The sequence below is a fragment of the Lynx canadensis genome, chromosome C1, assembly GCF_007474595.2.
Source record: "Lynx canadensis isolate LIC74 chromosome C1, mLynCan4.pri.v2, whole genome shotgun sequence".
NCBI lineage: Eukaryota > Metazoa > Chordata > Mammalia > Carnivora > Felidae > Lynx > Lynx canadensis.
In genome coordinates this window covers 134,514,855-134,540,749 of record NC_044310.1, presented here as the reverse complement: position 1 = coordinate 134,540,749, position 25,895 = coordinate 134,514,855, and the positions used below count along the sequence as shown (strand labels likewise).

The 25,895-nt window shown below is 38.7% G+C and overlaps 1 protein-coding gene across 6 annotated transcripts in view; it reads left to right on the top strand.

The window, feature by feature from the left end:
- Positions 1-25,895, top strand: part of GTDC1 (glycosyltransferase like domain containing 1) — a 292,506-nt gene that overhangs the window by 252,011 nt on the left and 14,600 nt on the right. For 5 of the 6 annotated variants that reach the window (XM_030327475.1, XM_030327479.1, XM_030327474.1 and 2 more), the window contains one exon: positions 13,581-13,690. The exons of the other annotated variant lie outside the window; for it this stretch is intronic. In XM_030327475.1, coding sequence (XP_030183335.1) covers positions 13,581-13,690 — 110 coding nt within the window. The remainder of the gene's footprint in view (positions 1-13,580; positions 13,691-25,895) is intronic. 6 annotated transcript variants of the gene reach the window in all.

Below are 25,895 nucleotides of genomic sequence, written 5' to 3'. Positions count from 1 at the left end.
AATACCGAAGACAATCTTTGCAATAAAATGAAAAATTAATTATTTAATTCTGCTCCTCAAATACACACGGCTCTCTAGAATATAGACGGACTTTTTTAAAGTAGTGTCAAAAATAGTGTCATGGTGAATTATGAACAGTAGTGAATCGTTGGGTAAGTTCTCATTTAGAAAGAGAGATTTCCATAAAATTTGAGTCTAAAACAGAAGGAACCAGTCTTTTTTTTTTATGTTTACCTTTTTAAAAGGTTACTTTTATTTTAGAATGTCGTATGGAAAATTCAACTTTCAGTGCCATTCTAATCCATGAAAATGGATGAAATATGTAGTCAGAAAAAAATTATTTCACATACCAGTCAATGTATTTCTGTAATCCTCCCAGAAAAGATCATTATCAAACAGACCACTTCTTGCAAAAATGCCTTCTCTGTCTGATCTCTTACTTAGCACTTTATTCTCTGCTTCTCAAGACTGAACCAGGCACAGAAATTCTTAGCACCGGCAGCCCACAAACACTGTTGACGTTGTGCTGAGGGAGAAATATTTCCTTGCACTCCAGGCCCACTCTTCACCATGGAGAAGCACCTGGTGCCAGCTCCGAGAATCCAGGGCTATCCTCCCTCCACGTCCACCCATATGTCTGTTTGATCTTCATTATTTTTGACAGCTTTCCCACCTGTTGTGTGGTTCTGGGTTCTTGATGTCTTACTGTTGTGGAAGATGATGTGTGCTCTCCATCTCTAGCTCTCCTTGTTGCTTCTGGGTAACGAAGAAGAGGAGGAGAGAGATGACCGTTTATTGTCCTGATTTCAGTTGTAATTATTGTAAGAAGATGATTTGGTATGATGTTATAATTGCCCTGGAAAGGAATGATGAGCATGTGAACTACATGAAGGAAAGAAAGACAATATTAGTAATGATAATGAGAGGTCCGTTCAGGGATTGATTGTTGATGTGAAGGTGACTGGGTTCATTGTGGCTTGGGTGACTGGATTAAAAGTGACTTTTTTTTTTTTTTTTTTTTTTTTTGAGAGAGAGAGAGCAGAGGAGGGCCAGAGGGAGAGAGAAACAGAGAGAGACAGACAGACAGACAGAGAATCTTAAGCAGGTTCATGCTCAGCGCGGAGCCCCCCACGGGGCTCAATCTCACAACCGTGAGATCATGACTTGAGTCGAAATCGAGTCCAAATCTCAACTGACTGAGCCACCTAGGCACCTCTAAAGGTGACATTTGACAAGATTAGGGACACAATCCTGAGAAGAAAATTTCAGTTATGGACATGTGTGTCTTTATCCACAAGCAGAAATTTTACTTTAAATCCTATTTGTAACTGTGTTGTAAATAAGGACTACCATTTATTGAATGCTTATTATTCTATTTGCATGTGTAACATATTTGACACTTTATATGCCTCTATGTGTAATTATCAAGGTAAATATTTGAGGCTCAACAATGGTATGTTCCACTTACAATCAATAACTGATTATAAAGCGTAGTAAACTTTATTTTTTGCCCACTTACAGTGGCTATTAAACTTACTAGAATATTCTTAAATTCCAAGTTCTATAAATGAAAAATAAAACAATGATGGTTATAATAATCATGATAACAATAACAACAACAACAACAATAATAATAATGATAATAATAACAACAGCTATCCTTTAGTATGCATTTTCTGCTTGCCAGGCATTGTAAATTGTCTCATACACATCATCTCACTTAATCCCCTCAACAGCCTTTTGAAGTGAGTGTTATTAGCCAGACTGTTACAGATGAAGACATTAAATCTCAGAGTGGTTTGGTAGCTTGCCCCAGATTACAACTACTAAACACCAAAATTAGGATTTTAACTCTCTTTCCATTAGGTTATATTGTCCATGTAAGCATTTTGACTTCATTTCTTCTGACAAAACTCACCTTTAGAACTATACTCATAAATGAATTGGTTATTATGAGCTTTCGAGAAGCATCTTCTTTCCTTCTTTTGGGTTTACATATGCTTCTAAAGCACACTATTGAGTGAAAATGATCTTTCACCGAATACACTATATACCATAGTTGACTGCTCTTTATTATTCATTCTTTACCAGAAATCATTTGTTCTGATACCCACTAACCGTAAGTATTTTTAATTAATGAAGACTTTGGTTCATGAGACTTCCCATTCTGGAGTACCTTTCTTGAGCAATATAGTTACTTTATTACAATATTCAGAATCTTTTATTCTTTTTCATATGAATAATTAGTGTACCTTTGGTACCTAATGTGAGTAGTTCTTAATAACTTTAAATCATAAGCAACAAAAGACTAGAGTAACGAGGTTTGGGGCTGAACTTTTTTTCTTTTATGACATTGTAAAAGGGACTAAGTAGAAAAATACAGATTAATTCCATTTATAAGAATGTAAGAAAAAGGAGGAGACACATAATTAATCCTGTTTATAAAATGAAAAAACGCAACATATGTAGCAACAAGAACACATCATTTTGAGCAGGTCTTTCTAGAACAGACATTCCATATTGTGTTCCTACTTTCCCACAGTCATTGCCATGACAATCTGGTGCGCTTAGCAGTCGCTGCTGAGTAAGGGAGACTGTCTCTTCTAGGGGATCTCTGTGTCAGCCAAAAAACACAGCAGTCTTCTGTGGGTCTAGAAACAAGACATAATATATGAAATGGACAGAAATTTTGCATTTTTCTCCATTTTTGCACTTTTTCCAATCCCTCCCATTGGAGGGATTTCTTATGAATCACTGTCCATTTTTATTTTTAACACCTTTTAAATCAGAATGAGGTTTAGGAGTGGATTTTTCTCTTCAAGTTAAGATTCTTTCCCACTGATTGAAGACCTTGTCATTTCTAGATGTGACAAAATGTCCACAACTGAATATGAAAACCTGTTATTAAGAATTGAAATCCATTTCGATGAAAGACATCTAATAATGCAGACCATGTTTAATTCTCCATTAAAAAAAAAAAACATGATCCTTCATGTCATTTAATAGACCTATCCTAGCATAGTTTTAAAAATATAACTGTCTCTATTCGGCCATGACAGAACCATCATTCATTCATTTCAAAGTCATATTTTGAGTACCTGCCAACTTCTGAGTCAAAGAGTTTCTCTGATGTTGTGGGACTTCCAGACTAATTATTATAAGGGGACAGCATACAAATAATTATGAAATAACGTAAAATAGCACTTCATGAAATCATCATCAGTTTGTATGAATGTTGGTATTGGAGTGATTCAGAGTGAGATGGGGTGTCATAGGGGTGACTACTAGTAACAATAAATTTCAAGTCAGTGAGAGAGACAATGGACAAGGAGCGGCAGAGAGAGGGAGAGAACATGGTCCATTCTCAAAAACTGCAGGCACAAGAGCTGTGGATTGTGAACAACAGAGACAAAGGGAGAAGATGAAAATGAATATGAATACCAGTGCTGGGGCGCCTGGGTGGCTCAGTCGGTTGAGCTTCCGGCATCGGCTCAGGTCATGATCTCCCAGTTTGTGGGTTCGAGCCCTGCATCGGGCTCTGTGCTGACAGCTCAGAGCCTGGAGCCTGCTTCAGATTCTGTGTCTCCCTCTCTCTCTGCCCCTCCCCCGCTCATGCTCTGTCTCTGTCTCTCTCTCTCTCTCCTTCAAAAATAAATAAAAACATAAAAAAAATTTTTTAAATGAATACCAGTGCTTATTTGGGATAATAGCAAGGGTAAATGGTTGATGGAAGTATCTAAATGTTGGAGGGCAGCTTAATTTCAATTTAATGGCTTTTAGTTACTGTAGAGAAGAGATAGCTAAGGAAAATCATGTTGAAGAGGATAATTGAACAATGTTTTGGAAGCTGAATTGGCAGAGGGGGAGAGGGTCTGAAGCTCAGTGGTGGTATAAAGGTACGAAGTGATAACATTGTACTTTAAAAATGGAAATTATCGGGGCGCCTGGGTGGCTCAGTCATCCGGCTTTGGTTCAGGTCATGATCTCACAGTTCATGGGTTCGAGCCCCGCATCGGGCTCTGTGCTGACAGCTTGGAGCCTGGAACCTGCTTCAGATTCTGTGTCTCCTCTCTCTGTTCCTCCCCTGCTCATGCTCTGTCTCTCTCTCTCTCTCTCTCTCTCTCTCTCTCAAAAATAAATAAAGATTAAAAAAATTTTTTAAGAAAAAAGTGGAAATGATCAAACAACTCTTAAATTATTTGTATAGGAAAAAATGGCAAAGTTGATAATAAGTTGATTGGCAGGACAAGTTTGGAAGCAGCTTCCTTGCATTCAATAATGTGTCAGGCTTGAGATCCTGGAATACTGGAAGAATAAGGACATACCGATACTAGAAAGGAGCTTGGTCATTAATGCTGTTTGGCAGGGCAGTGTTTAGTTTTTAAGTATTATAGATGAGTTGTCATCGGAAGGGCCAAGTGAAGATTCTGACTATCCACCTGATTATATAAATGGTAAAATCATAATCTACAGTAGATGGGAATAAGAAGATTAGATTCACAAGAGATGATCTAGATTTAGAGTCAATTTTGAGTAATAACTTTTTACATTGTATGCCCGGCCTTGTTCTAGACGTGGGGAATATTGGGTAAACAAAGGCATGAGTTCTGCCCTTGTGGAACTTGCAACATAGCAGAAGGTAAAGCAGGTGAAACTTTGAAACTAGGATAGTTCCAGAAGTACAGCGAACATTGTCGGAAGGGGGGAAAGGGCCCTGGTTAGAGATGTGGGATGGCTGCATTTGTAGGACAAGAGGAAAAACAAGAAAGAATTAAGGATTCTACAAAAGAGAAATTTGAATGTTATAAAAAGTGCTAGATGTCACTTTTAGTATTAGTTGAAACACCAAAAAATAGGAAACAAGTGTCCATTAAGAGAAGAATTTACTTAAAATTATGAAATACGAGGTAAACATTTTGAAATTAAGTATCTATATGCACTGATGGAGATCCATGTCTATCATGTAGCTAGTGAAAATGGAAAGTGCAGAATGACTGGTACTGTTCTCATGTTTATAAAACGAGGAAGGTATATTTACAAACACACACACACAAATGTATGTGTTTGCGTCTGCCTAGAACTAGGTCAGGAACCCTACGCACCAAACACCTGTAAAGTAGTGGTTACACCCAAAGAGTAAAATCAGGAAGAGTAAGGAATAGGGGCTTTCAGTGGAGGCACCATATATTTCTGAATTATTTGTATTTTATTACAATGAGCATGTTTTTTTTTAATTGAAATAGGTAGTAAAATCATTGTAGAGTCACATGCAGTTGCAAGAAATTATTAAGAGTCACCTCCTGGAATGCCAATGCTCCAAATGTTGGCTCTTCTGTTGTCCAATAGGTCTCTGAGCTTCAGTTCTTTTTTATGTTCTTTTTTAAAAAAAAATGTGGTCTATTTTCTTGTGAAAGTTCACACTGAGTAAATTCGATTTATCTCAAGATCACGGATTCTGTTCCCTGAAATACTTTTTCTACTAATGAGCCCAGCCAGTGAGGCATTGTTTGTTGTTGTTGTTATTATTATTATTATTATTATTATTGTTAATTATACTTTCAGCACTATTATTTCCATCTCACCGACGCTGAGATTCAGCTTAATTTTTTTTTTCTAATGTTCATTTATTTTTGGGAAAGAGAGACAGTGTGAGCAGGGGAGAGACAGAGAGAGAGAGAGAGGGAGAGAGAGGATCCCAAGCAGACTTCTCATTGTCAGTGCAAAGCCCAGCGTGGGACTCAAACCCACAGACCGTGAGATCATGACCTGAGCCAAAGTTAGACACTCAACCAACTGAGCGACCGAGGCACCCCTGAGATTGAGCCCTTTAAAATCTGACTGGAAGCTTCCTGACAGGGTAAAATAGGGAACAAGAATAATGTATTTTCCTATATGAGAGGTAGAAACACAGTTCTCAGGGACATCAGAGAGTTTCCTAGACTGAACCCTGGAAGAAGTCTCTAACTATAGGAGGTGGACTGATGGGGTAGTTCTCAGGGTAACTAGCAAGCAGTTTTGAATGTGTCCCTACATGTCTTAGAAATGTTATAATTCAAAAGAAAATATAAATGATTAGTCAGTTTCAAATTACAGCCCCAGTCACCACATTTCACAAGGAGCAACTTTATTATAGAGGGAAATAGGAAGTCTTAGTGATGAACTGGGGAAAGAGTTTAGTTCCATAGAACCTCCCAGGTCTACGGGGAAGAAGTAATTACGTACATCATGATGGTTTAAAAGTATGTGGCTCATACAGGTAAGTGTCTGACTCTTGATTTCGGCTCAGGTCATGTGCTGCGCTGACAGTGCTGGGCCTGCTTGGGATCCTCTCTCTCCCTCTCTTTCTGCCCCCCTCCCCTCTCTTTAAATAAGTAAATAAACTTCAAAAAAGAAGTATGTGTAATAAGTGGATGCCACTTAAGTAACATCCCCAAAATGGGGAAGACCCACTTCATCTTAATTAAGGTTTTTCACGGCCTGCCAGTTCTTTGAGGCATGGGTATCTGCAGGCTTCCTGGCCAAAGTTGCAGAGAAGGAGAGCTTATTGATGAATTAGGTAGCTGAGTGAAATTATTGTATACAGTATCCAGGAAGAGAGGAAATCACTGTTGAAGAGAAACAACCTGGGGGCTGTATGTTTTTAGCAATGGGGAGATTTTAAAGGTAATCCTGTTGTGGGACCTAATGGCAAGGAAATGATTTGTTTTCACTGGATGGCCATCTGGATGGAATGGGTGGGAAGATTTAATTGGGGAGAGGGTCATTGGGTTGTAGTCTAAATACACTATTTGGAAAACCAGCAAGGATCATTTCTAAGAAAGCAGAGTGGTCACTGCTGTCAATCGTAAGAGCAAAAACATGGGAAGCTTGAGAATGAATGGAGCAGGGGTGGGACTTGGTATTGTTAAAGGACAGTTTCAGCCAAGAGAGTGCAGAGATGGGAGCAGAGTTGTAGGGGAAGCACAGGAAGGAGGAAAGACAGACATAGCTCATGTTCTAAGATGAGATGACCTGTGAAAAGTCACCTAGAAATAGTACATTATTGGAACTTTTATTGTCAATAAATGTTATCGGGTAGGAGGGGTCACTTAAAAATGCAAAGACATGAGTGAAGAATTGTAGAGAAGGGAATAGAATCAGAGGCTTTAGGAAGGAAATTGGATGCAAGAACACAGGTGTCTCAACAAGAAGCTAGTGGAAGATCTACAGCTCTAATGGACTTTGGATTTTGAAAGACAGACAGCTCTCCCTCTGCTATTAAAAGGAAAGATGAGAATATGAATGTGCAGATGGCATGAAACCCTGATATGCATAAATTAGAATTTTATTTTTCTATAACTTAATTTCTGTGCAGTAGCCCATTGCACTAGGGTGCCAGAAAGCTCGAGTAGTTCAAGATCCTGTCTTCCATTTTCCTGGTCCCCCTTCCTCACAGGCCACAGCTGAGGGATCCCTTGCTTCTGTCTGTCTGCCAGCTGCTCTGTGATTCTTCCATGACATTCACAGGAACCATGGTTCCACCCTCCTGCCTACCACAGCTCGGGAATCTCTCACACGCGTCCCCAGTGCTGTCCGCCTAGATACACGCACTCAGACATTCACTGTCTGCAGCCGTGCTTCCCCCTCAAGGTTCTAAACCAGGAAGTGTAGTGCGCGGTTTCTGCGACTTTCAAAGTGCTTTCCCCTCACCTCTCCTCCACCAGTCCTTCGTGTTTCTTATCTGGAGGTGAAACGGCGACACAGGGTGGAAGGGTGTTTGCTACACTCATGTGGCATTTGGCTTAAATACTTGCTCCTGTCTGAAGTCCTTGCCATTTCTACGTGCATTTTTGCTCCTGTAATCAACCGAGAGGATCACCCCCTTTTTTGTGTGTGAGTGCTGGAGGCCCCCACGCCGGGCCCATGCTTTTTCTGAAGCAATGGACATAAAATATCTTAGCATCTCGAGTGTGCTGGGGAGGAGAGGAGATGGAATAAATTGATTAACATCTCTTAAATATTAAAATACTACAAATACGAAAGAGAAGAGAATGAGAGCTTATTGTATATCTCCAGGGTGCCAGGCATTTCTTCATTCCAAACAACCAATTTTTTTTTAATGTGGGTATTATTGGTATCCCATTTTAAGGATGAATAAACTGAGGTTGTATGAGGGTATGAACATACCTGCAGTCATACTGCCGGTCAGTGGCAGAGCCACTTTTCTCTGCAGTGCACATTTCACTCTTCCTCTAAAAGTCAAGTTGAAGGACAGAATGCAGTATGAGCGGTATTCAGAGAGAGCCACAGTGGATACTCTTGGTCTTGGTCAGCCATGGTGGGGAGGTCTGGTGGAGTTAGAGAGCAGCACTAGTAACATCTGAGAGAGACAGAGAGAGAAGTCAAGAAGTTGGTGGCTAAAAGTATTGGTTGGATCCTATTTGAAGCAGCATTGGAGAAGCAGAAGCAGCACATGCGGAGGGAAACTAGAACTGATTATTGGTACGTCAGGCGTATGGAGGGGAACAAAAAGTTTATGGCCCTAGAAAGGACAGCAGAAAAGTAAATGGTCGTGACAACTAACACAGGGTAATAAATGGAAGCTTTATGTTTTTGAACAAGGAACATGTCACTGAATTTGGAAATAAAGCAGTACATGATGATGAGGAAGTAGAGACAGAGGTTAGTAGAGTATCAGAAAGGGAAAGAAGTTAGAGACCATGGTGTTAGAGAGATCATAATTTTATATTACTTCCACATATTCTGATTGCCATCTTTTATCCAATGGGTTCTAACCTCAAGTCACTAGAATCCAAGGTATTCCCAGGGCTTGATGGTCTGGAAACAAAACCACAGACTGAAGGTGCTAACTCTTTTTCTCTCATTATATGTAGGAAGAAAGAAATAAAAGAAATAAAGAATCAAAGACTATCTGTATAGAAAGAGAATGACTTTCAGTTGATGAGACATGATTTCAAATGCAGACTCAGTGTCTTCTGTGTGATCTTAAATGGAGGAATAATTGCGTTTGACGACTTGTTGAGAGGCTTAACTAAGGTTGTGATCAGGTGCCTGGCATGGGATCCTGAGCATGACAGGAGCTCTACAAATGTCCCTCATTTTTTCCATACTTTCATTTATTCAACACATATTTTCTCAGCAGCTCATTTTGTGCCACAGATAATGTAGTAGTCAGCATAGGCCACACTATGCTGCAGTAACGAACATCCCTCCCCATCTCACTAAGTTTACTTATCTCACTAACTCTGCACCTTTAGGTGGCTTTGCCTCCATGTGGCAGTCCAGACTGCTTTATTCTTACCCTAATGATCTCAACACAAGACCTCCTCAAGGATCACTGCACCCGAGAAAGTGCTATCCAGAACTGCTCTTAGATACTTCTACCCAGAAGTGACACAAATCAGCTTGCAACCCATTGACCAGAACTAGGTCTCTGGCCTCCCCTCCTGGGAGGGGTTGAGCGCAGAGTCTTCTGTGTGCCCAGAGGAGAAAAGAACTGGATGTTGATGAACATAAGTAAAGTCTACCACTACTTGGCAAGGCACTGGGTACTTATAGTGAACAAAACAGACATTACTTATCTTTCCCTCATGGAGCTCTCAGTCCAGAGTGACATGCTGCTGGGAAACAATAGTGTGGGTAAAGAGCCAGTTTTCTGCCCAGGCAATACAAGGAACTAGATCAAAGAGATTGCATTCCATAAGTATAAAGTTATGTGGGAAAATAGGAAAGGGTAACAGTTTAGTGTAAGTGACAAGTATGGAGAACTTAGAAATCCTCAATAAATATTTACTGAACGAATGTTAAATGAGGAATAAGAAGAAATTTAGCTCCACAAAACTAAACGGGAAAGGCAACAGAGAGAGAACAGATATAGGAAGAAAAAACACATGGAAACAGTTTATGCTTTTCAAATGTTCTGAATAATATTTGGGAATAAAAGCTGTTCTTGCTATATCTGCTGCTTCCAGTAAGCCTGAAATATTTCCGTGCTGGTCGCTTCTGCCATAGTTGGGCTGCTGAGAAACTCGTTCCAGCCAGACTGTTTCATTCTTACCTATTCAAGAGTGTGGGGGATTGTGGGAAGCTTGGACTTTGACTCATCTTCGAGAATGTTTTATGATCAATCAAGTTTGCTCGACGGGCAGCTGTCAGATGTAGAGGTGTCACAAGAAATGAGGAATCAAGCTACTATAAATACTGAAAATGGTATAAAGTTAGGCAAAAATCCTATGAATGCAATTTTATGGCAGAATGTTAGAAAGGGGTAGTTCCTTAAAAGCATTAAAAACTATTTATACTTAAAACTCTATATTAAACAGTAGAAAACATTAAAAAAAAAAAAAGAAACATCTATAGCACAACCCCTCAAGGATAAACCATGGATGACCCATTGGATATTTGGAATGTGTTCCTCACTCAGCAAAACATATTGAGTCCGGCCACTGACTGCCATTCATGCCTTAATATATGGCTGTGGTGAAATATCTGTGCACAACATCTTTTTTTTAATATTTATTTATTTTTGGGAGAGAGAGAGACAGAGTGCAAGCGGGGGAGGGGCAGAGAGAGAGGGTGACAAAGAATCAGAAGCAGGCTCCAGGCTCTGAGCTGTCAGCACAGAGCCCCATGTGGGACTTGAACTCATGAACCGTGAGATCGTGACCTGAGCCGAAGTTGGACGCTTAACTGACAGCCACCCAGGCGCCCCTGTGCACAACATCTTTAACGATCGTCTGAATGTTAAGAAATCACCCATTTTTCTAAGAAGAAAACTGAGAAAAATTTTTAGCAAAATTGACTATGTCACTTTGAGGGACGTAAATGAAATAAAGTATCTACTTATATGTAATCTATTAATTTAGACATAAATAGTACTTTAAACCACATACCATGATATAAAATAATTTTAGAAGTATTGCTCTTTTCCCACCCTTAAATTTCATGAAGCAGTTTTAGCCCAACTCCCCCTCCCATGCATTCTTGACATCAGTATGGTGGGTGCCATCTTTTCAGGAAGCTGGCATGTTTCCAGCACGTGTCATCTGGAACCCCGTCTAAGCTGCTTGGGGTGCAAGACTTGGGAAACTGTCATCACTGGAAATCTTTTCCTCAGCTCTAAAAACCCACTTAGTACTCACAATCTCTGATAACCACTTATTCTATTACTTTTTTCAGTGATCTTTAAAATGCTTGTTTTAAGCAACACCCAACACTTTGAACTGTTAGGTCATGCCTCTCAAAACAATTACTAAGTTAGTAGTAATATATGCCTTTGCTTCTGTTTTTACCAGTTTCGTCAAGTGAATGACTGCTAACACCATCCAAAACTCTCACCAGTAGGCATTGTTTCAGGTTAATGCAACTTCCCTAAACAGTACTTTATTCAAAATAAAGTAACTGAGGGGGTGCCCAGTATCATGAGAGACATTAGAAGGACTTTAGTATAAAATGCCTCTTTTCCTGAGGGATAATTTTGGGGAAGAAAAATCTCACTTTACATTCGTCCATATATTATACTTTAAACAAGAGAGGGATTCATACAAATCTCTTTTGTGTTCTTATGCAAAGTGACTGTTGAATATGAAAGCTATTGTCCACCTATAAAAATATCTAAAGAAATGGGTCAGCTGCCTTATTTTTCATTTAAATAAATTGAATGAAAATATTTTTAAAAATCAAAAGGAAGCAGTAGGATTGTAATTCATTTATCTCTTATAGCAACACTGAAAATATAGGTCCATAAACCCTGCTGCCTTGAAAATACTCGTATTGCAATCTTTTCATATTGGGGGAAAGCTTCTCCCCAATTAAACCTCCTCCCAGCCCCAAACCACATCTATTTTAAGTTTAATACAAAACAAATAAACAAGCAAAACAGCAGGAAATATTTAGAATAAATATTCTCTTTAGGATCTGTAGCCCAAATTTTTGAAACTCAGAATGAAAAATTTAGGCAACAGAGTGGCTAGATTTCCCTACAGTCTTCCTCTCTCTTTAAGATATATTACGTTATGTTATTTCCATTCTTTTCATCTAAGTATTTCCAAGAGAATCAGACTAAAAGAACATATTACAGATTAGGTGGCAGCTTTTTGATTGATATGGTTGAAGACAGCATATGGTGTATTCTTACTTTCAAACTCTTTTGAGTCTTTGTTCTTGCCCACAGCATATACAGTATATATGAGAACTATCCAGAAACTTCCCAGTGGCACATGTATGTAATATGCATCATTTTAAAAAGCGATGAACATTTTGCCATTGCATTCTTTATTATTTGAAGTAACTCAAAACAAGAGATACAGAGCTTGAAATAAGTTGTTACAGAACTCAAATTCTATAAGCTCTTATAATTCCATAAAATTATAAATGCTGTTTTAAAATGTTAATCAGAAGATGCATTTGTTTTAATTCTTGATACTGAAAATATTGACTGAATTGTGAATTAACACATTTAGGGTTGCAGATGTCATTTTTCATGAGATTTCCTGAATGATGTAATTTTCATATTTCATATAGCAGTTTGATCAATTTACAGATTTATTTTACATAATTAGTTGGTAAATGAGAAATTCAATTGCTGATATATAACTATTTCTCTGCAATATAAAAAAATAAATTAAAATTCTGACTTATAAATAAAAAACAAATATTTTGAAGACATCTGGTCCACATCTGTCTGAAATAAGATAATTTAAAACAGTGCAATTAAATGTAAGAAATACTGAAACATTCACACCTTAGAATGTAAAAAATAACTCATTTCATTTTAATGTGATTTCTTGAACTGATGAATTTTTTTTTTATTTTAGTGTCCTTTAGCCCCTCATTCTGTCATTATAAAGAAGACTGACAAGCTAAACAAACAAAAATAATCCATGTTTTTCAAAGCCTCTACTAAATGAAAGAATTATCTTTATTACTATTCTTTTATGAGTTGACTAACCTCCACTCCTGAGTTAATACTCAGCGGACTTAGACTCAGGCCTACCCCCTTTTGATGTATTTATAATTCTCCATTCAATTATTTAAAATGAGAGATTAGTGAGAGAGTCTGTAATCTCGCTCCCTAAATTGTGCGTTCCTTGTGGGCACAAAGGGACTGAGTAAATGTGAGAGGAAGGTATTCAGACCCATGAAAATGAAAAACATCTTTGGTACGTTCTCATGATCAGTAGAGAATCGTCCTTTGAAGACTGGTCTTTTCTTTTGTTCAAAACCCATGTTAAGTGGAAAATTAACCATTTTAGGAGAAAGGAAAATACACTAGACTTTCTATAGTCTAACCAAAAAAAATGTGAAAAACAAGATAGATTTCTCCTTTCATAAAAGGCTGCAGAGCCTTAAGATTTCAATAGAACTGGGTTTTGATTCATGAGAGAGAAGTTACGTTCATGAAATCACTCAATGCCGATGCTACAATTTAAGGTTATAGGGGAAAATCTCTGCATGGATGTCAGAAGCTCCCTTAACTGGCAATAGACCACGAAAGGAATTGATACTGTGAGAAGTGAAAACATCGTTCCTGACGCATACCCTAAGGTTTCACAAGTTATATTTTGTGTGTTTATTTCCAGGGAACATGATAAAGATCCAGAGAGTTTTTTTAAGGTATTAATGCACCTTAAGGACTTAGGACTCAATTTCCATGTGTCTGTCCTTGGAGAAACCTTCACAGATGTCCCAGGTATCTCTTTTGAATTTTCTAATGTGTAATTTTATAGATGACATAAGCTCTACAACTGAAGTATTAATTTCCATGTTTCCCTTTGTCAGAATAATCAAGATGAGCACTGTTAACCAAAAGATTATACGATGGCATTAAAGTGTGATTCAATTAAAAAAATACTTAAGTAAGCATTCTTTGATTTAAGTTGAGAACGTGAAGTCATCTCTTTTATCAAATATAGTTTATACAATGTAACTTGATGTAAATAAAATATATTGCTTTAGGCATCTTAACACTTAAGGAAAGCGGGAATTTGTAATTGGATGTACAACCTCTCACCCCTGGGGTCACTGGTTTGAATCCTCCTCACGTTGGTAATAGCCGAAATACATTACCATCTGTTGAGGTGGACTGTGTGAAGCATTTTGGCATCAGGCTTGTAATGTGGAGTAGCCCACAGTCCACATCCTAGTTGTCATTGGCCCGTGCCTTGCTTACTGAGTTGAGAAAACAAACGAAACTCTGAAGCTGATAGCAGCAGGCCTTCTCATCCCTAATGCCACATGGAGCCTTTTCAGAACCATTTCCTTCACCTTCATCCTCAGTGGGCATGTTCGGGTCAGTGAGATGAGCATTCTGACCCCTTTCATAAGCACTTAATTGCTCGTATTATTTTAATTGAGGAATAATTGACATACGATATTATATTACTTATGGTATTATACTGGTACAATAGTGATCTGACATTTGTATACATTGTGGAAATAGACACTACTGTAAATCTAGTTAGAATCTGTCACCTTCCCAAATTAACGCAATATCATTGAGTATATTCTCCATGTTGTACATTACATCCCTATGACTTACTTATTTTGTGACTGCAACTTTATACCTCTTAATCTCCTTCATCCATATCCTCCCCCAACCCACGTCCCCTCTGGCAACCACCAAACGGTTCTCTGTATCTAGGAGTCTGGGCAGGGGTGGGGAGGTTGTTTTGTTTGTTTTGTTTTTTAGATGACACATATAAGTGAAATCACACAATATTTGTCTTTCTCTGACTTACTTCGGTTACCATAATACCTTCAAGGTCTACCATGTTGCAGATATCAAGATCTCATTTTTTATGGCTGACTTGTATTCCACTGTGAGAGGGGTGTGTGTGTGTGTGTGTGTGTGTGTGTGTGTGTGTGCATGTGTGCATGTGTGTACGTGTACCAAGTCTTCTTTATCCATCCATCCGTCAGTGGACATTTAGTTTATTTCCATATCTTGGTTATTGTACATAATGCCACAATGAACATAGGGATGCATACATCTTTCCAAATTAGGATTTTTGTTTTCTTTGGATAAATACCCTGCTGGATCATATGGTAGCTCTATCTTTAATTTTTTTGAGGAACCTCCATACTGTTTTCCATAGTGGCTGCACCAACTTACATTCCCACTAATAGTATATGAGTGTTCTCTTTTCTCCACATCCTTGCCAACATTTGTTATTTCTTGTCTTTCTGATAATAGCCATTTTGATAGGTATAAGGAGATATCTCATTATGCTCTTTATTTGCATTACCCTGATGCCTAGTGATGTTGAGCATCTTTTTCATGTGTCTGTTTGTCATCTGTATGGAAAAATGTCTATTCCGATTTTCTGTCTTTTTTTAATCATATTTTTGGGTTCTTTTTTTGTCATTGAGCAGAGTTCTTTGTATATTTTCAGTATTAACCCCTTATTGGATATATGATTTGCAGTTATCTTCTCACATTCATTGGTTGCCATTCCATTATGTTAATGGCTTCCTAAGCTGTGGAGAAGCTTTTTAGTTTGATGTAGTCCCATTTGTTTATGTTTGTTTTTGGAGTCAGCGCCAAAAAAAAATCACTAAGGCCAACATCAAGGAGCTTACTGCCCATGTTTTCATCTAGGAGTTTTATAGCTTCAGGTCTTACACTTGAGACTTTAATCCATATTGACTTAATTAATATTTATAGTGTTCTAAGATGGTGCTCCAGTGTTATTCTGGACAGGTAGCTGTCCAGTTTTCCCAACACCATTTGCTGAAAAGTCTTTCCCTAGAATACTCTGTATGCTGTTCTATTGATCTGTGTATTTGTTTTAATGCTGATACCATACTGTTTTGATGACTATAGCTTTGTAGTGTAGTTTGAAATCAGGGAGCCTGATCCTTCTAGCTTTATTCTTTCTCAAGATTGTTTTGGCTCTTCATGTGCTTTTGTGGTTTCATACAAATTTTCTAATTATTTGCTCTAGTTCTATGAAAAATGTCACTGGAATTTTGATAGGAGTTTCAGTGAATCTGTAGGTTTCTTTGGATAGTAGGGGCATTTTAACAATGTTAATTCTTCCAATCCATGAGCATAGAATATGTTTCCATTTATTTGTGTCTTCTTCAATTTTTTTTCACCAATGTTTCCTAGTTTTCATTTTCTCAGTCTTTCATCTTCTTGGTTAAATTTCCTCCTAGATATTTTATTCCTTTTGATGTGATTGTAAATGGAATGGTTTTTCTTGAATTCTATTTCTGATAGCTTGTTATTAGTGTGTAAAAATGCAACAGGTTTTTGTATATCAATTTTGTATCCAGCATCTTCAGTGAATTAGTTGATTAATTCCAACAGTTTTTGGTAGACTCTTTAGAGTTTTCTGTATATACTATCCTGCCATTTGCAAATAGGGGCAGTTTTACTTCTTTCTGTCCAATTTGTATGCTTTTTATTCCTTTTTCTTACCTAATTGCAGTGCCTAGGACTTCTAGTACGATATTGAATAAAAGTGACTAGAGTGGGCCTCCTTGTCTTGATTCTGATGTTAGAGGAAAAGCTTTCTACGTTTTAGCTTTTCACTGGTGAGTATGATGTTAGCTGTGTGCTTGTCATATATAGTTTCTATTATGTTCAGATGTATTTCCTCTCTACCCACTTTGCTGAGAGTTTTCATACATGGATATTGAATTTTGTCAAGTGCTTTTTCTACATTTATTAAGGTGATCGTATGATTTTTATTTTTCATTTTGTTAATGTGGCATATTACATTGATTGGTTTGCAGATATTGAACTTTCCTTGCATCTCTGGAATAAGTTCCACTTGATCAAGTTATGGGATCCTTTTAATGTATTGCTGAGTTTGGTTTGCTGCTGTTTTGTTGAGGAATTTTACATCTATGTTCATCAGGAATATTGGCCTGTAATGTGTGTGTGTGTGATGTCCTTGTCTGCTTTTGGTATCAGAATAATGCTAATCTCACAAAATGAATTTGGAAGCTTTGGTCAGAAGTGTGGTAGAATGGGACCAAAGTATGGAGGATCGTGATAATCAAAGTAGATTAGGGAAAAGTAAGAAATAAGGAACCTAGACCTTGAACAGGAAAGAAATGTGATGAAACTTGTATTTTAGAAAGATTTATCTTTCAGTGGTATGTAGGCAGATTCACAGTAAGACATTACAGTGATAATCCAAATGTAATTCTGGAGGTGGTGGCTGAGAGATTAGTGAGAGGAATGTATGACAGAGGTATTCTCAAGGAAAACACAGAAATGAATTTAGAAGATGGATAGCTGTAGAAGGAAGAAGAAAAATTCTGCTCATTTGCAAAGCTGGTGAGTTCAATTCTGTTTGTGGCAGCATTGAGGTGTTTGTGGATGGACTGAGAAGTGTGGCTGGAGGAAGTCCCTAAGCAAAAGGCTTCTCAGCCAGTTTTACTGGCGAGTAGTTTTAAGCCAGCACTACAGAAAAGACTAAGGTTTTACTCTCAGGGCCATGTTCTTGGGATCACAGTCTCCCCTCCCACACATTTACGTTGAGCTGTTTAGAGCAGTATGGAATGTTGTAAGCGGGGTGGGGAGCATTAGGGGCCCAAGGACTGTGTGCTCAGTAGTTACAGGTCCAATCTTATTACCTAACTTTGGCTAGACTTCAGCATATATTTGCTGAGCATTATAGGAGAGGATTTCCACAGTGCAGAAGACTTGGTCTCCACCCTCAGGGAGCTTTGCCTTGGGCAGACACTTATATACAACTAACAGGTGCCTAAGATGCTGTGAAGTAATTAGGGAATACTGTGGAAGCCCATAGAAGAGGGTATCCTATTATCTATGATATTTCTAGTCTCAACTGGGAGTCCTTTTTGTCATAGCCTCTAGTCCATCTCTGTCCTTCCAGACGCGAGTCAGCGCTCTTCCTGGTCACAGCACTTCACCTTGCACATAAAAGCAATCCGAGTTGTGTGGATGAACGAGCCTGGCAGCTTTCCAGGTTGTATTCCTGGAAGGCTACCTTGCCAGTCTTTACTCCAAAGTTTTCCTAACAGGCCATTCTGTGTATTTTCAGCTGTTCTTATCATTGTTCCGGTTTAAGGAGCACTTATGTAGCGCTCACTGTATTCCAGGCGTTGTTCTAAGCTATTTACAAATGTTAACTCTAACCTTTCATAGCTGTCTTGTTCAGTATTATTACTATCTCCACTTTTTCAGGTTGGGAAACTAAGGCACAGAGAAATTAAGTAAGGTCACATAGCTAGGTAGTAGTTTTTACCACTGTGTTAATGCGTTATGTGTTCTTGTTTTCCAAATTGTTTCTCTAAGTTTAAATGTTATTTTTTTCCCCAGCTCACCATCTAGAACTTCACAAAAAGGTTACCTACCAGGCATACATTTATTTGCCTGTTACCTCTTCTAGAGGCTACATTAGCATATCTAAAACCCATATCATAAACCAACTTACATACTCTGTAATACCAGCCAGAATACTTACTCTGAATGCTGTTAACAGTTATAAAAAAGTGGTTTTCTTGTCAATAATTGCAATAATAATGATTATTATGCTATTAATTGCTACTGTTTATCGACAGTTTGCCTCTTACTTGGTCCTTTGCCACATCATTTACTGTAATGTTCCTGATAAGCTCGATGGAGTAGGTATTATGATCCCACCTGATAGGTAGAGAAACTGATACTCTGAAGGCTTAAGTCATTTTCATTGCACTGCCTGTAAGTTAAACTTTTCTCTTTCACATGTAAGCTTAGATGTATTGGAAAACTAAGAAAGGTTTACAATCAGACTGCATGACCATTCATTACTCTCTTTTTTGGCTTTTTTAATTGAGATAGGATTTATATATAACATTTGTGTAAGTTTAAGGTGTCCAGCATGTTAATTTGATACATTTATGTAGTTTGATATGATTACTACTGTAGCTTTAGCTGAATATCTCTATCATATCACATAATCATCATTTCCTTTTTGTGGTGAGAACATTTAAACTCTAGGCTCTTAGCAGTCTTGAAGTATACAATACAGTATTGTTGACTGTAATCACGATGCTGCGCATTAGATCTCCAGAATTCTCTTCTAGCTGCAGGCATGTGCCTTAATTACTTTGTATCCAACTTTCTTCTCCTTCCCTCTGCACAGACCTCTTAGGGAAATCTAGCACATCTGAGTAATGGCATTAATGCCAATGAGTTTCACTGCCCTTTTGATGAAACAATCTCCATTAACTTTCTTTTGAAAACTGTAATAGAGCAACATTGTAGAGTCTCCATACTATTGATTATTTTCAAGTGTGTTGATTATTTTCAAATTATGTTGTTGTAAGGTTTTTATAACCCTTTTCCTGAGAAGTGTGGTAGATTAAGATTATTGATTCTAGTTTATAGATGCATTGTTTATAGCTCTTTTGAGTCATTCTTTTTTTTTTTTTTCTGAGGTGGGGAGGGGCAGAGGGAGAGAGAAAATCCCAAACAGGCCCCACACTCAGCGTAGGGCCTGATGTGGGGCTTGATCCCAGAATGGGAGAGAGCAGAAATATTTGGTGAATAGCACTGTTGACCACTATAGTTCTTTAATATGCATCATGATCTGTGGCTCATTAGAGAGAAAACCAAGCCTATCCAAGATGTCTGCCTTAATCCGAGTGAGTCTATTGCCATTGAGTAAAGAGCTCTTAACAAGTATTAGAGTATTGCCAATAGTCTTCTTGCCAGAAACAACCTAGCTGGTGTCAGAAGACACATCTAGCAACCATGTACCATAAGGCAGAGCAATATGAAGTCAAATCAGCCTCGTGGGAATGGAGTTAATGTCCAGAGACATTTTAATTGTTACAACGTTGGGGTAGGGTGTTACAGCTAGCGGGTAGAGGCCAGGGATGCTGCTAAATATTCTACAATGCACAGGAAAGCCCCCCCCCCCGTACCCCCACAAAGAATTATTCAACCTAAAATGTCAATGATGCCAAGATTGAGAAACTGATTTATAGGAATTGAAGTCAGAAGATCAGGTTGGGACTGTGTCCTATAGCTTTCTCGGTTAACCTCAGTTAACCCACCTATAGAATACAAAGCAGGAGGTGAGAAAGAGAAATAATAACAGTAAAACCACCTGCCCTACCCACTGCAGTGAGTTATAATGTGGATTTCAGTACAATTAATTTGGAGGAAAGTGCTTTCTTAACTACCATGCAGATTTTGTTCTAACATTCATGGGCTTCCTTCAGAGTCTGTATATGGAGTGAGTCTTTAATGCATTTTGGATCCAAAGAAGATATTAATAATGCTGAACCTCAAAGGTTTATTTTTGACATTATTTTAAGTATTTTTAATTCAGAAAATTGAAGGACCATTCTGCTACATACATCATCCATCAGACTCCATGTTACAAATGAACCCAGAAACCCAGAAGCTCCTCAATGCAAATATTTCCGTTTTGACCAAGTCTCATGACAGGGTCACATTGTTAGCCCTTGATGGTTTAAAAAAAAAAAAAAAAAGCAAATGCTTAAGTTATCAAGTCAATGGAATGTGTTTGTATACTTAGTAATTCCCCACAAATGATAATTCTAAACAATTTTTTTTTCTTTGAACAACCAAAGCCTTACAGCAGGGGTTCATCTTTCCCTACTGCAGACGTGGGGGAGAGGGGTTTTAGTGGTAGCCATTGGGGGACCAGGAAGATTGCAAGGAAGGTAAAACCCTGAACTACAATTTTGGCAGACAGATATCCTTCTGGTTCACCTTTGATTTGAGGTTAAGAACAGTATGTGGAAAGCTTCTGGTTAGTATCTGGCATGACAATGGTTATTGCTATGCTCTTGGCATATTCCTGCTCCTTAGTTCTGGAGTCAAATGGTGGATGATTACATAACATTTCCCTCCCTTCCCATCTCCCTTTTCACTCCCAGCTATGATCTCATTTTCAGAAAAGCAGCTACACTAAGAGGGGGAAATAATAGAAAGTTTCTAGGAACACAAATAGCTTATATCACATTGATACAAAGGTATAAAATTTTGCTACAAGGGGATTCTAGCAGAAGGAAAGCTTATTAATATATTGATCAATGTTGAATTGTAAGATGATTCCATATGAGATGAAAGAAATGTGTCAGTAAGATTAAATAAATTCATTTTCCCAAGACCATGCCACTCCAAACCTTTCCTTCTCCTTTTTTTTTTTTTTTAATGTTATTACTACCTACTTATTCCCCTAATGTAGAAATATTTACTGAGTCCTATCGTGCTCTGGCACCATATTGTGGACACCTGGAGTAGAAGATATGGTTCCTGCCCTCTAGAATCTTACTGTCTGGGAAGCAACAATGTTTTTATAATTGTTTCATTAAACCATACCCTTGTTTATATTGTAACATTTTCAAATAATTTTGAATACCTTACTTCATAATCTTTACATCAATGTAGTAAACATTCAACCAAGTATTAGCAGCCCAAATTTATAGCTGAGGAAAATGATTTATATTGGCCACATTTAAGTAGCATGGATCTGGGGCACCGGGGTGGCTCAGTTGGTTAAGTGTCTGACTTCAGCTCAGGTAATGATCTCACAATTCATGGGTTCGAGCCCCATGTTGAGCTCTGCACTGACAGCTCAGAGCCTGGAACCTGCTTTGGATTCTGTGTCTCCCTCTCTCTGCCCCTCCACGCACTCACACTCTGTCTCTTTTTTTCTATCAAAAATAAACATTAACAAAAAAAAATTTTTAAGTAGCATGGATGAGGTAGATTCTCCGTGGACAGAGCCACCTTCCCATGTTTGTTAATAATAAGCATACAGGTATTTTCCCAAGAGTATGATTGGGGAAATCAATTTCCCAAGAATATGATTTAAGACAGAAGTCTCTCTCAGTCCTTTGCTGAAGAAAATAACAAGATATATTGGGAAAGTAAGGAAGGTTCTAAAAATGCAGACATATATGCTCTTAACAAGAAAGAATAAATACAATAATAAAAATGACAATATCTCTTAACATAATTTATTAAATTAACAAAATTCCAATAAAGATGCCAAAATATTACCTTCTATATCTTCACAGCATACTTCTAAAATTCTTATTAAATAAATAAATAAGCAGAATATCAAAGAATTCTCTGGCCAATGAATCATGAAGGAAAACATGCCCTACCATATTCAGAACATGTATGGAGTGATAACTTTTAAAAGAGTACTTTGCAGATTCAAAAGCATGAAAGTAGAGAATTCAGAGATAAATGCAACTTGTATGTAAATTTAATATCCAACAGACTGAGGGTAACAAAAATTTATATTCCAGGTGTAAAATATACTTTTAGAGAAAGCAAGAAATTAAATAAATAGTTTCAATGCACAAAAAAAATCACAGAAGAAATTAAGTATAGATTTTAAATACATATTATAGATAAAGGTTTGCAAAAGCATCAACACGTTGTAAGCACAATAACTTACCGAACTCTTACTCTGTGCCAAGAGCAAGGCTAGGGCTTTTACTCTGGTATTTCATTTGGTATCACAGCTGTCCCCCCAGTGGGTATGATTACTGTCCTCTATGTATGAGCAAAGACACTAAGGCTTAACTTAAATAATGTGCCCAAAGTCACACAGCTAATAAATACTAGAGATGGTGATATCCAAAGAAATAAACGGTAAATCAAGTTTGAGGGAAAAATCTAATTTTACCAGTAAAGAAGTAAGTATAAATATAAGGAATATGATGGAGCGGTTGCATGGACCCCAGAATAAAAGTAAAGGCATATCCTAAGGAAGACTGGCCAGTTCATGGGAAAACATCTGCATGTATGGTGATGGCAACATAAAATATTTTTCCTGAGCTATGTAAGTTACTGTAACCTTTGTCTGACTGGGTGAGTTCTTTTTTTTTTAATGTTTGTTTGTTTGTTTGTTTTTGAGAGAGAAAGAGAAGGAGCAGGGGAGAGGCAGAGAGAAGGGGGGCAGAGGATCCAAAGCAGCACAGAGCTCTGACAGCACAGAGCCGGATGAGGGGCTCAAACTCACAAACCAGGAGATCATGACCTGAGCTGAAGTCAGAAGCTTATCTGAGCCACCCAGGTGCCCCAGACTGGGTGATTTCACATCGGAGAATATATCCCATGAAAATACTCCTATGTCTTGCTCTCGCTTCTGTTCCCTTCCTCCCAGTTGTCGCCCTTAATCTTCTGGCACCTTGAATCCCACAGAGGTTTCAGATTGATCTCAGCTCTCTGGACATTTTGGTATTCAATGTATGCCCCCACTGTTACAAGAGTTCTTTCTAAACCTAGACCATACAAGAAGAGAGTCGCAACAGTACAACAGCAAGAGAAATATGTCTCACAGATTTTCTGCAGGATCAACATGAATTTCCTTGGTAGCCAATGAAGTTCTTCAAACCCCAACCCCAACTTGATTCCTTATGAATTCCAGTTCTCTTTCCCATGTCCGAGGCACATCTGTGCATTTACCCACCTCCATGTCTTGTGTTACTTGTTGATTAAATTCCTCTGCCCCGCCCCACATAAGCATATGCACACCCTTTCCTCCCCTCGCACAATCTCACCTTCATTGGTGCTTCTTGACCTTTACCCGCCCTTTCCCTTCCTGTCCTAATTGCCCAGAGCACCCATATTCAATCCATCTGTTGCAAAGCAGATATCACACTGCACTGGGATCACTTGTTGTCATAAGGGGCCATGGTGTAACTGACCAAAGACGCTTTGTGGATGAAGAGTACAAACTCTGAAATCGGGGGAGCTGTAAGAGCAGAAGTCAGCAGTGCTCCCAGTTAGAAGGGCAGCTCCCCTGGCCCAGCTCTCATTTGTACCCCCAATAAGGGTGAGGTTCCCATTCAGGACTTGAGAACCTCTCTTTTCCTTTCTCAGGAAAGGCTTATTACCTCTGCCACTGCCTGTCCCTCCCAAATGCTCAGGGGACTCACTAGACACAAGTAACTGGTAACAAGTCACTTCTGTTCCTCCCCTAAACTTGAAGCCTGCTTGAAGTGTATTCCCACATCTTCTATAAGTGCAATGTTTATCTTTTCTACCAAAACCAGAAAAGTCAGTTTTGCCACTCTCTAGGCAAATTCATTTATTCATCGTACCGGGGGGGGGGGGGGGGGGGGGGGGAGGCGGGACGTTCTGGAATACAACTCCCAAAACATCTCTCAAGAAATTGTTCTCTATGGGGTGCCTGGGTGGCGCAGTCGGTTAAGCGTCCGACTTCAGCCAGGTCACGATCTCGCGGTCCGTGAGTTCGAGCCCCGCGTCGGGCTCTGGGCTGATGGCTCAGAGCCTGGAGCCTGTTTCCGATTCTGTGTCTCCCTCTCTCTCTGCCCCTCCCCCGTTCATGCTCTGTCTCTCTCTGTCGCAAAAATAAATAAACGTTGAAAAAAAAAAAAAATTGTTCTCTAAAGTTGTAACGATGAAAACATGACTGAAGAAAAATGCTCTTTCATTTTCATAAACAGGAGTCTTCAAAGATTATGAGAAATGTGCACCTGGGGAAGCCTTGAGAAAATAGAGCAATTAAGTAATGACTGGGAAAAGGTCAAGACATCGATGAACCAATAAGAAATTAGAAATAGACCCTATTTTGTAAAGTATACGTGTACATATGACAAAAGGTTGGTAGATAGGAGGTCTTAGAATGTGGCTTTTGTACCTTGCTTTGGTATTTTATCTTTTTGAATCCCTATAGTTTTATATGGTCATGATTTGGAGTGTCATGTGGTCAAAAGAATATGTGTCCCCAAAAAGGGACTATGGTAGAAGACCTGCCTGTTTTACAAACTCTTGTTTCCTGCAATGCCTTATCGGCCCAGGAGTCTCTTGACAGAAAGCAGCAGAAATAGGGAGTGAATATCCGGATCCAACCTAGTGAGTTTTTTCAGCTATATCTCTCCTTGTCCAACTTGGCTATTTTACAAATGGAAACCATCACAGATACATGGTACAATGGAATGAGACGGAGACACAGAATCCAAAGCAGGCTCCAGGCTCTCCACTGTCAGCACAGAGCCTGACGCAGGGCTCAAAACCATGAACTGTGAGATCATGACCTGAGCTGAAGTGGGATGCTCAACCGACTGAGCCACCCAGGGCCCCTGGAATGAATTCTATCCTGGATTTTAAAAGGCTTAGGGACTGCTTGCAGGACTGCCCTGATCAGCCACGCCTCCTCTTTCAGCCTTTGTTTACTTATCCATAAAATCAAGTCATTCAAAGTAAGTTAGAACTAGAAGGGATCTTGGAGATTAGGGTGTGTCAGCTTTTAAAATGGGGTGCATGTCCCATCCCCAAGGGAATTTCACATAGTGACACTTTCTGCAAAAACAACTCAGATAGTGACACTTTCTTACAGTGAAAACGACAAGCATAGTAATTCTGCTTTTTCAAAACATATTTTATGCCGTATCATTCTGCTGCCTGTCTGCACTCCAATCCCAACTTCCACCCTCAAGTAGTTGAGAACCATTGATCGAGGCTGTCACAGTTATTCCAGCCACCCGATGGCTGACTAACAGTTGCCCAAGGTTCCATCCTGTAAGCCTTTGCTAACTTGAACTTCCTAAAGCTTCATGCCTCTCACCTTCCCCTTTTCTCCTGCCTTTATCAAATAAAGTACAACTTCACTGGTCTGGATTTCTCAGTGTGGTTTCCACTACCTTCCTAGCCTTACTTCGTGAGTGTCCCCTGAAGGAAGCGCACATGTCACTACCTAAACCCTCTTCCTCCTCTGCCTGTCAAAGCTCAACCCATCTTCCATGATTCATCTCACCCTCCTTCCCTGACCTCTAAAACGGATATGCTAACTCCCATCTCTGAAGTCCGCGGGATTTTGTTTATACTTAGCTGTGTATTTGTCATACTTCAGTAAGTTAGGTGTTTCAGGATGGTGACTGTATCTTTACAGCTTCATATGACCCAAAGATCCTAATAA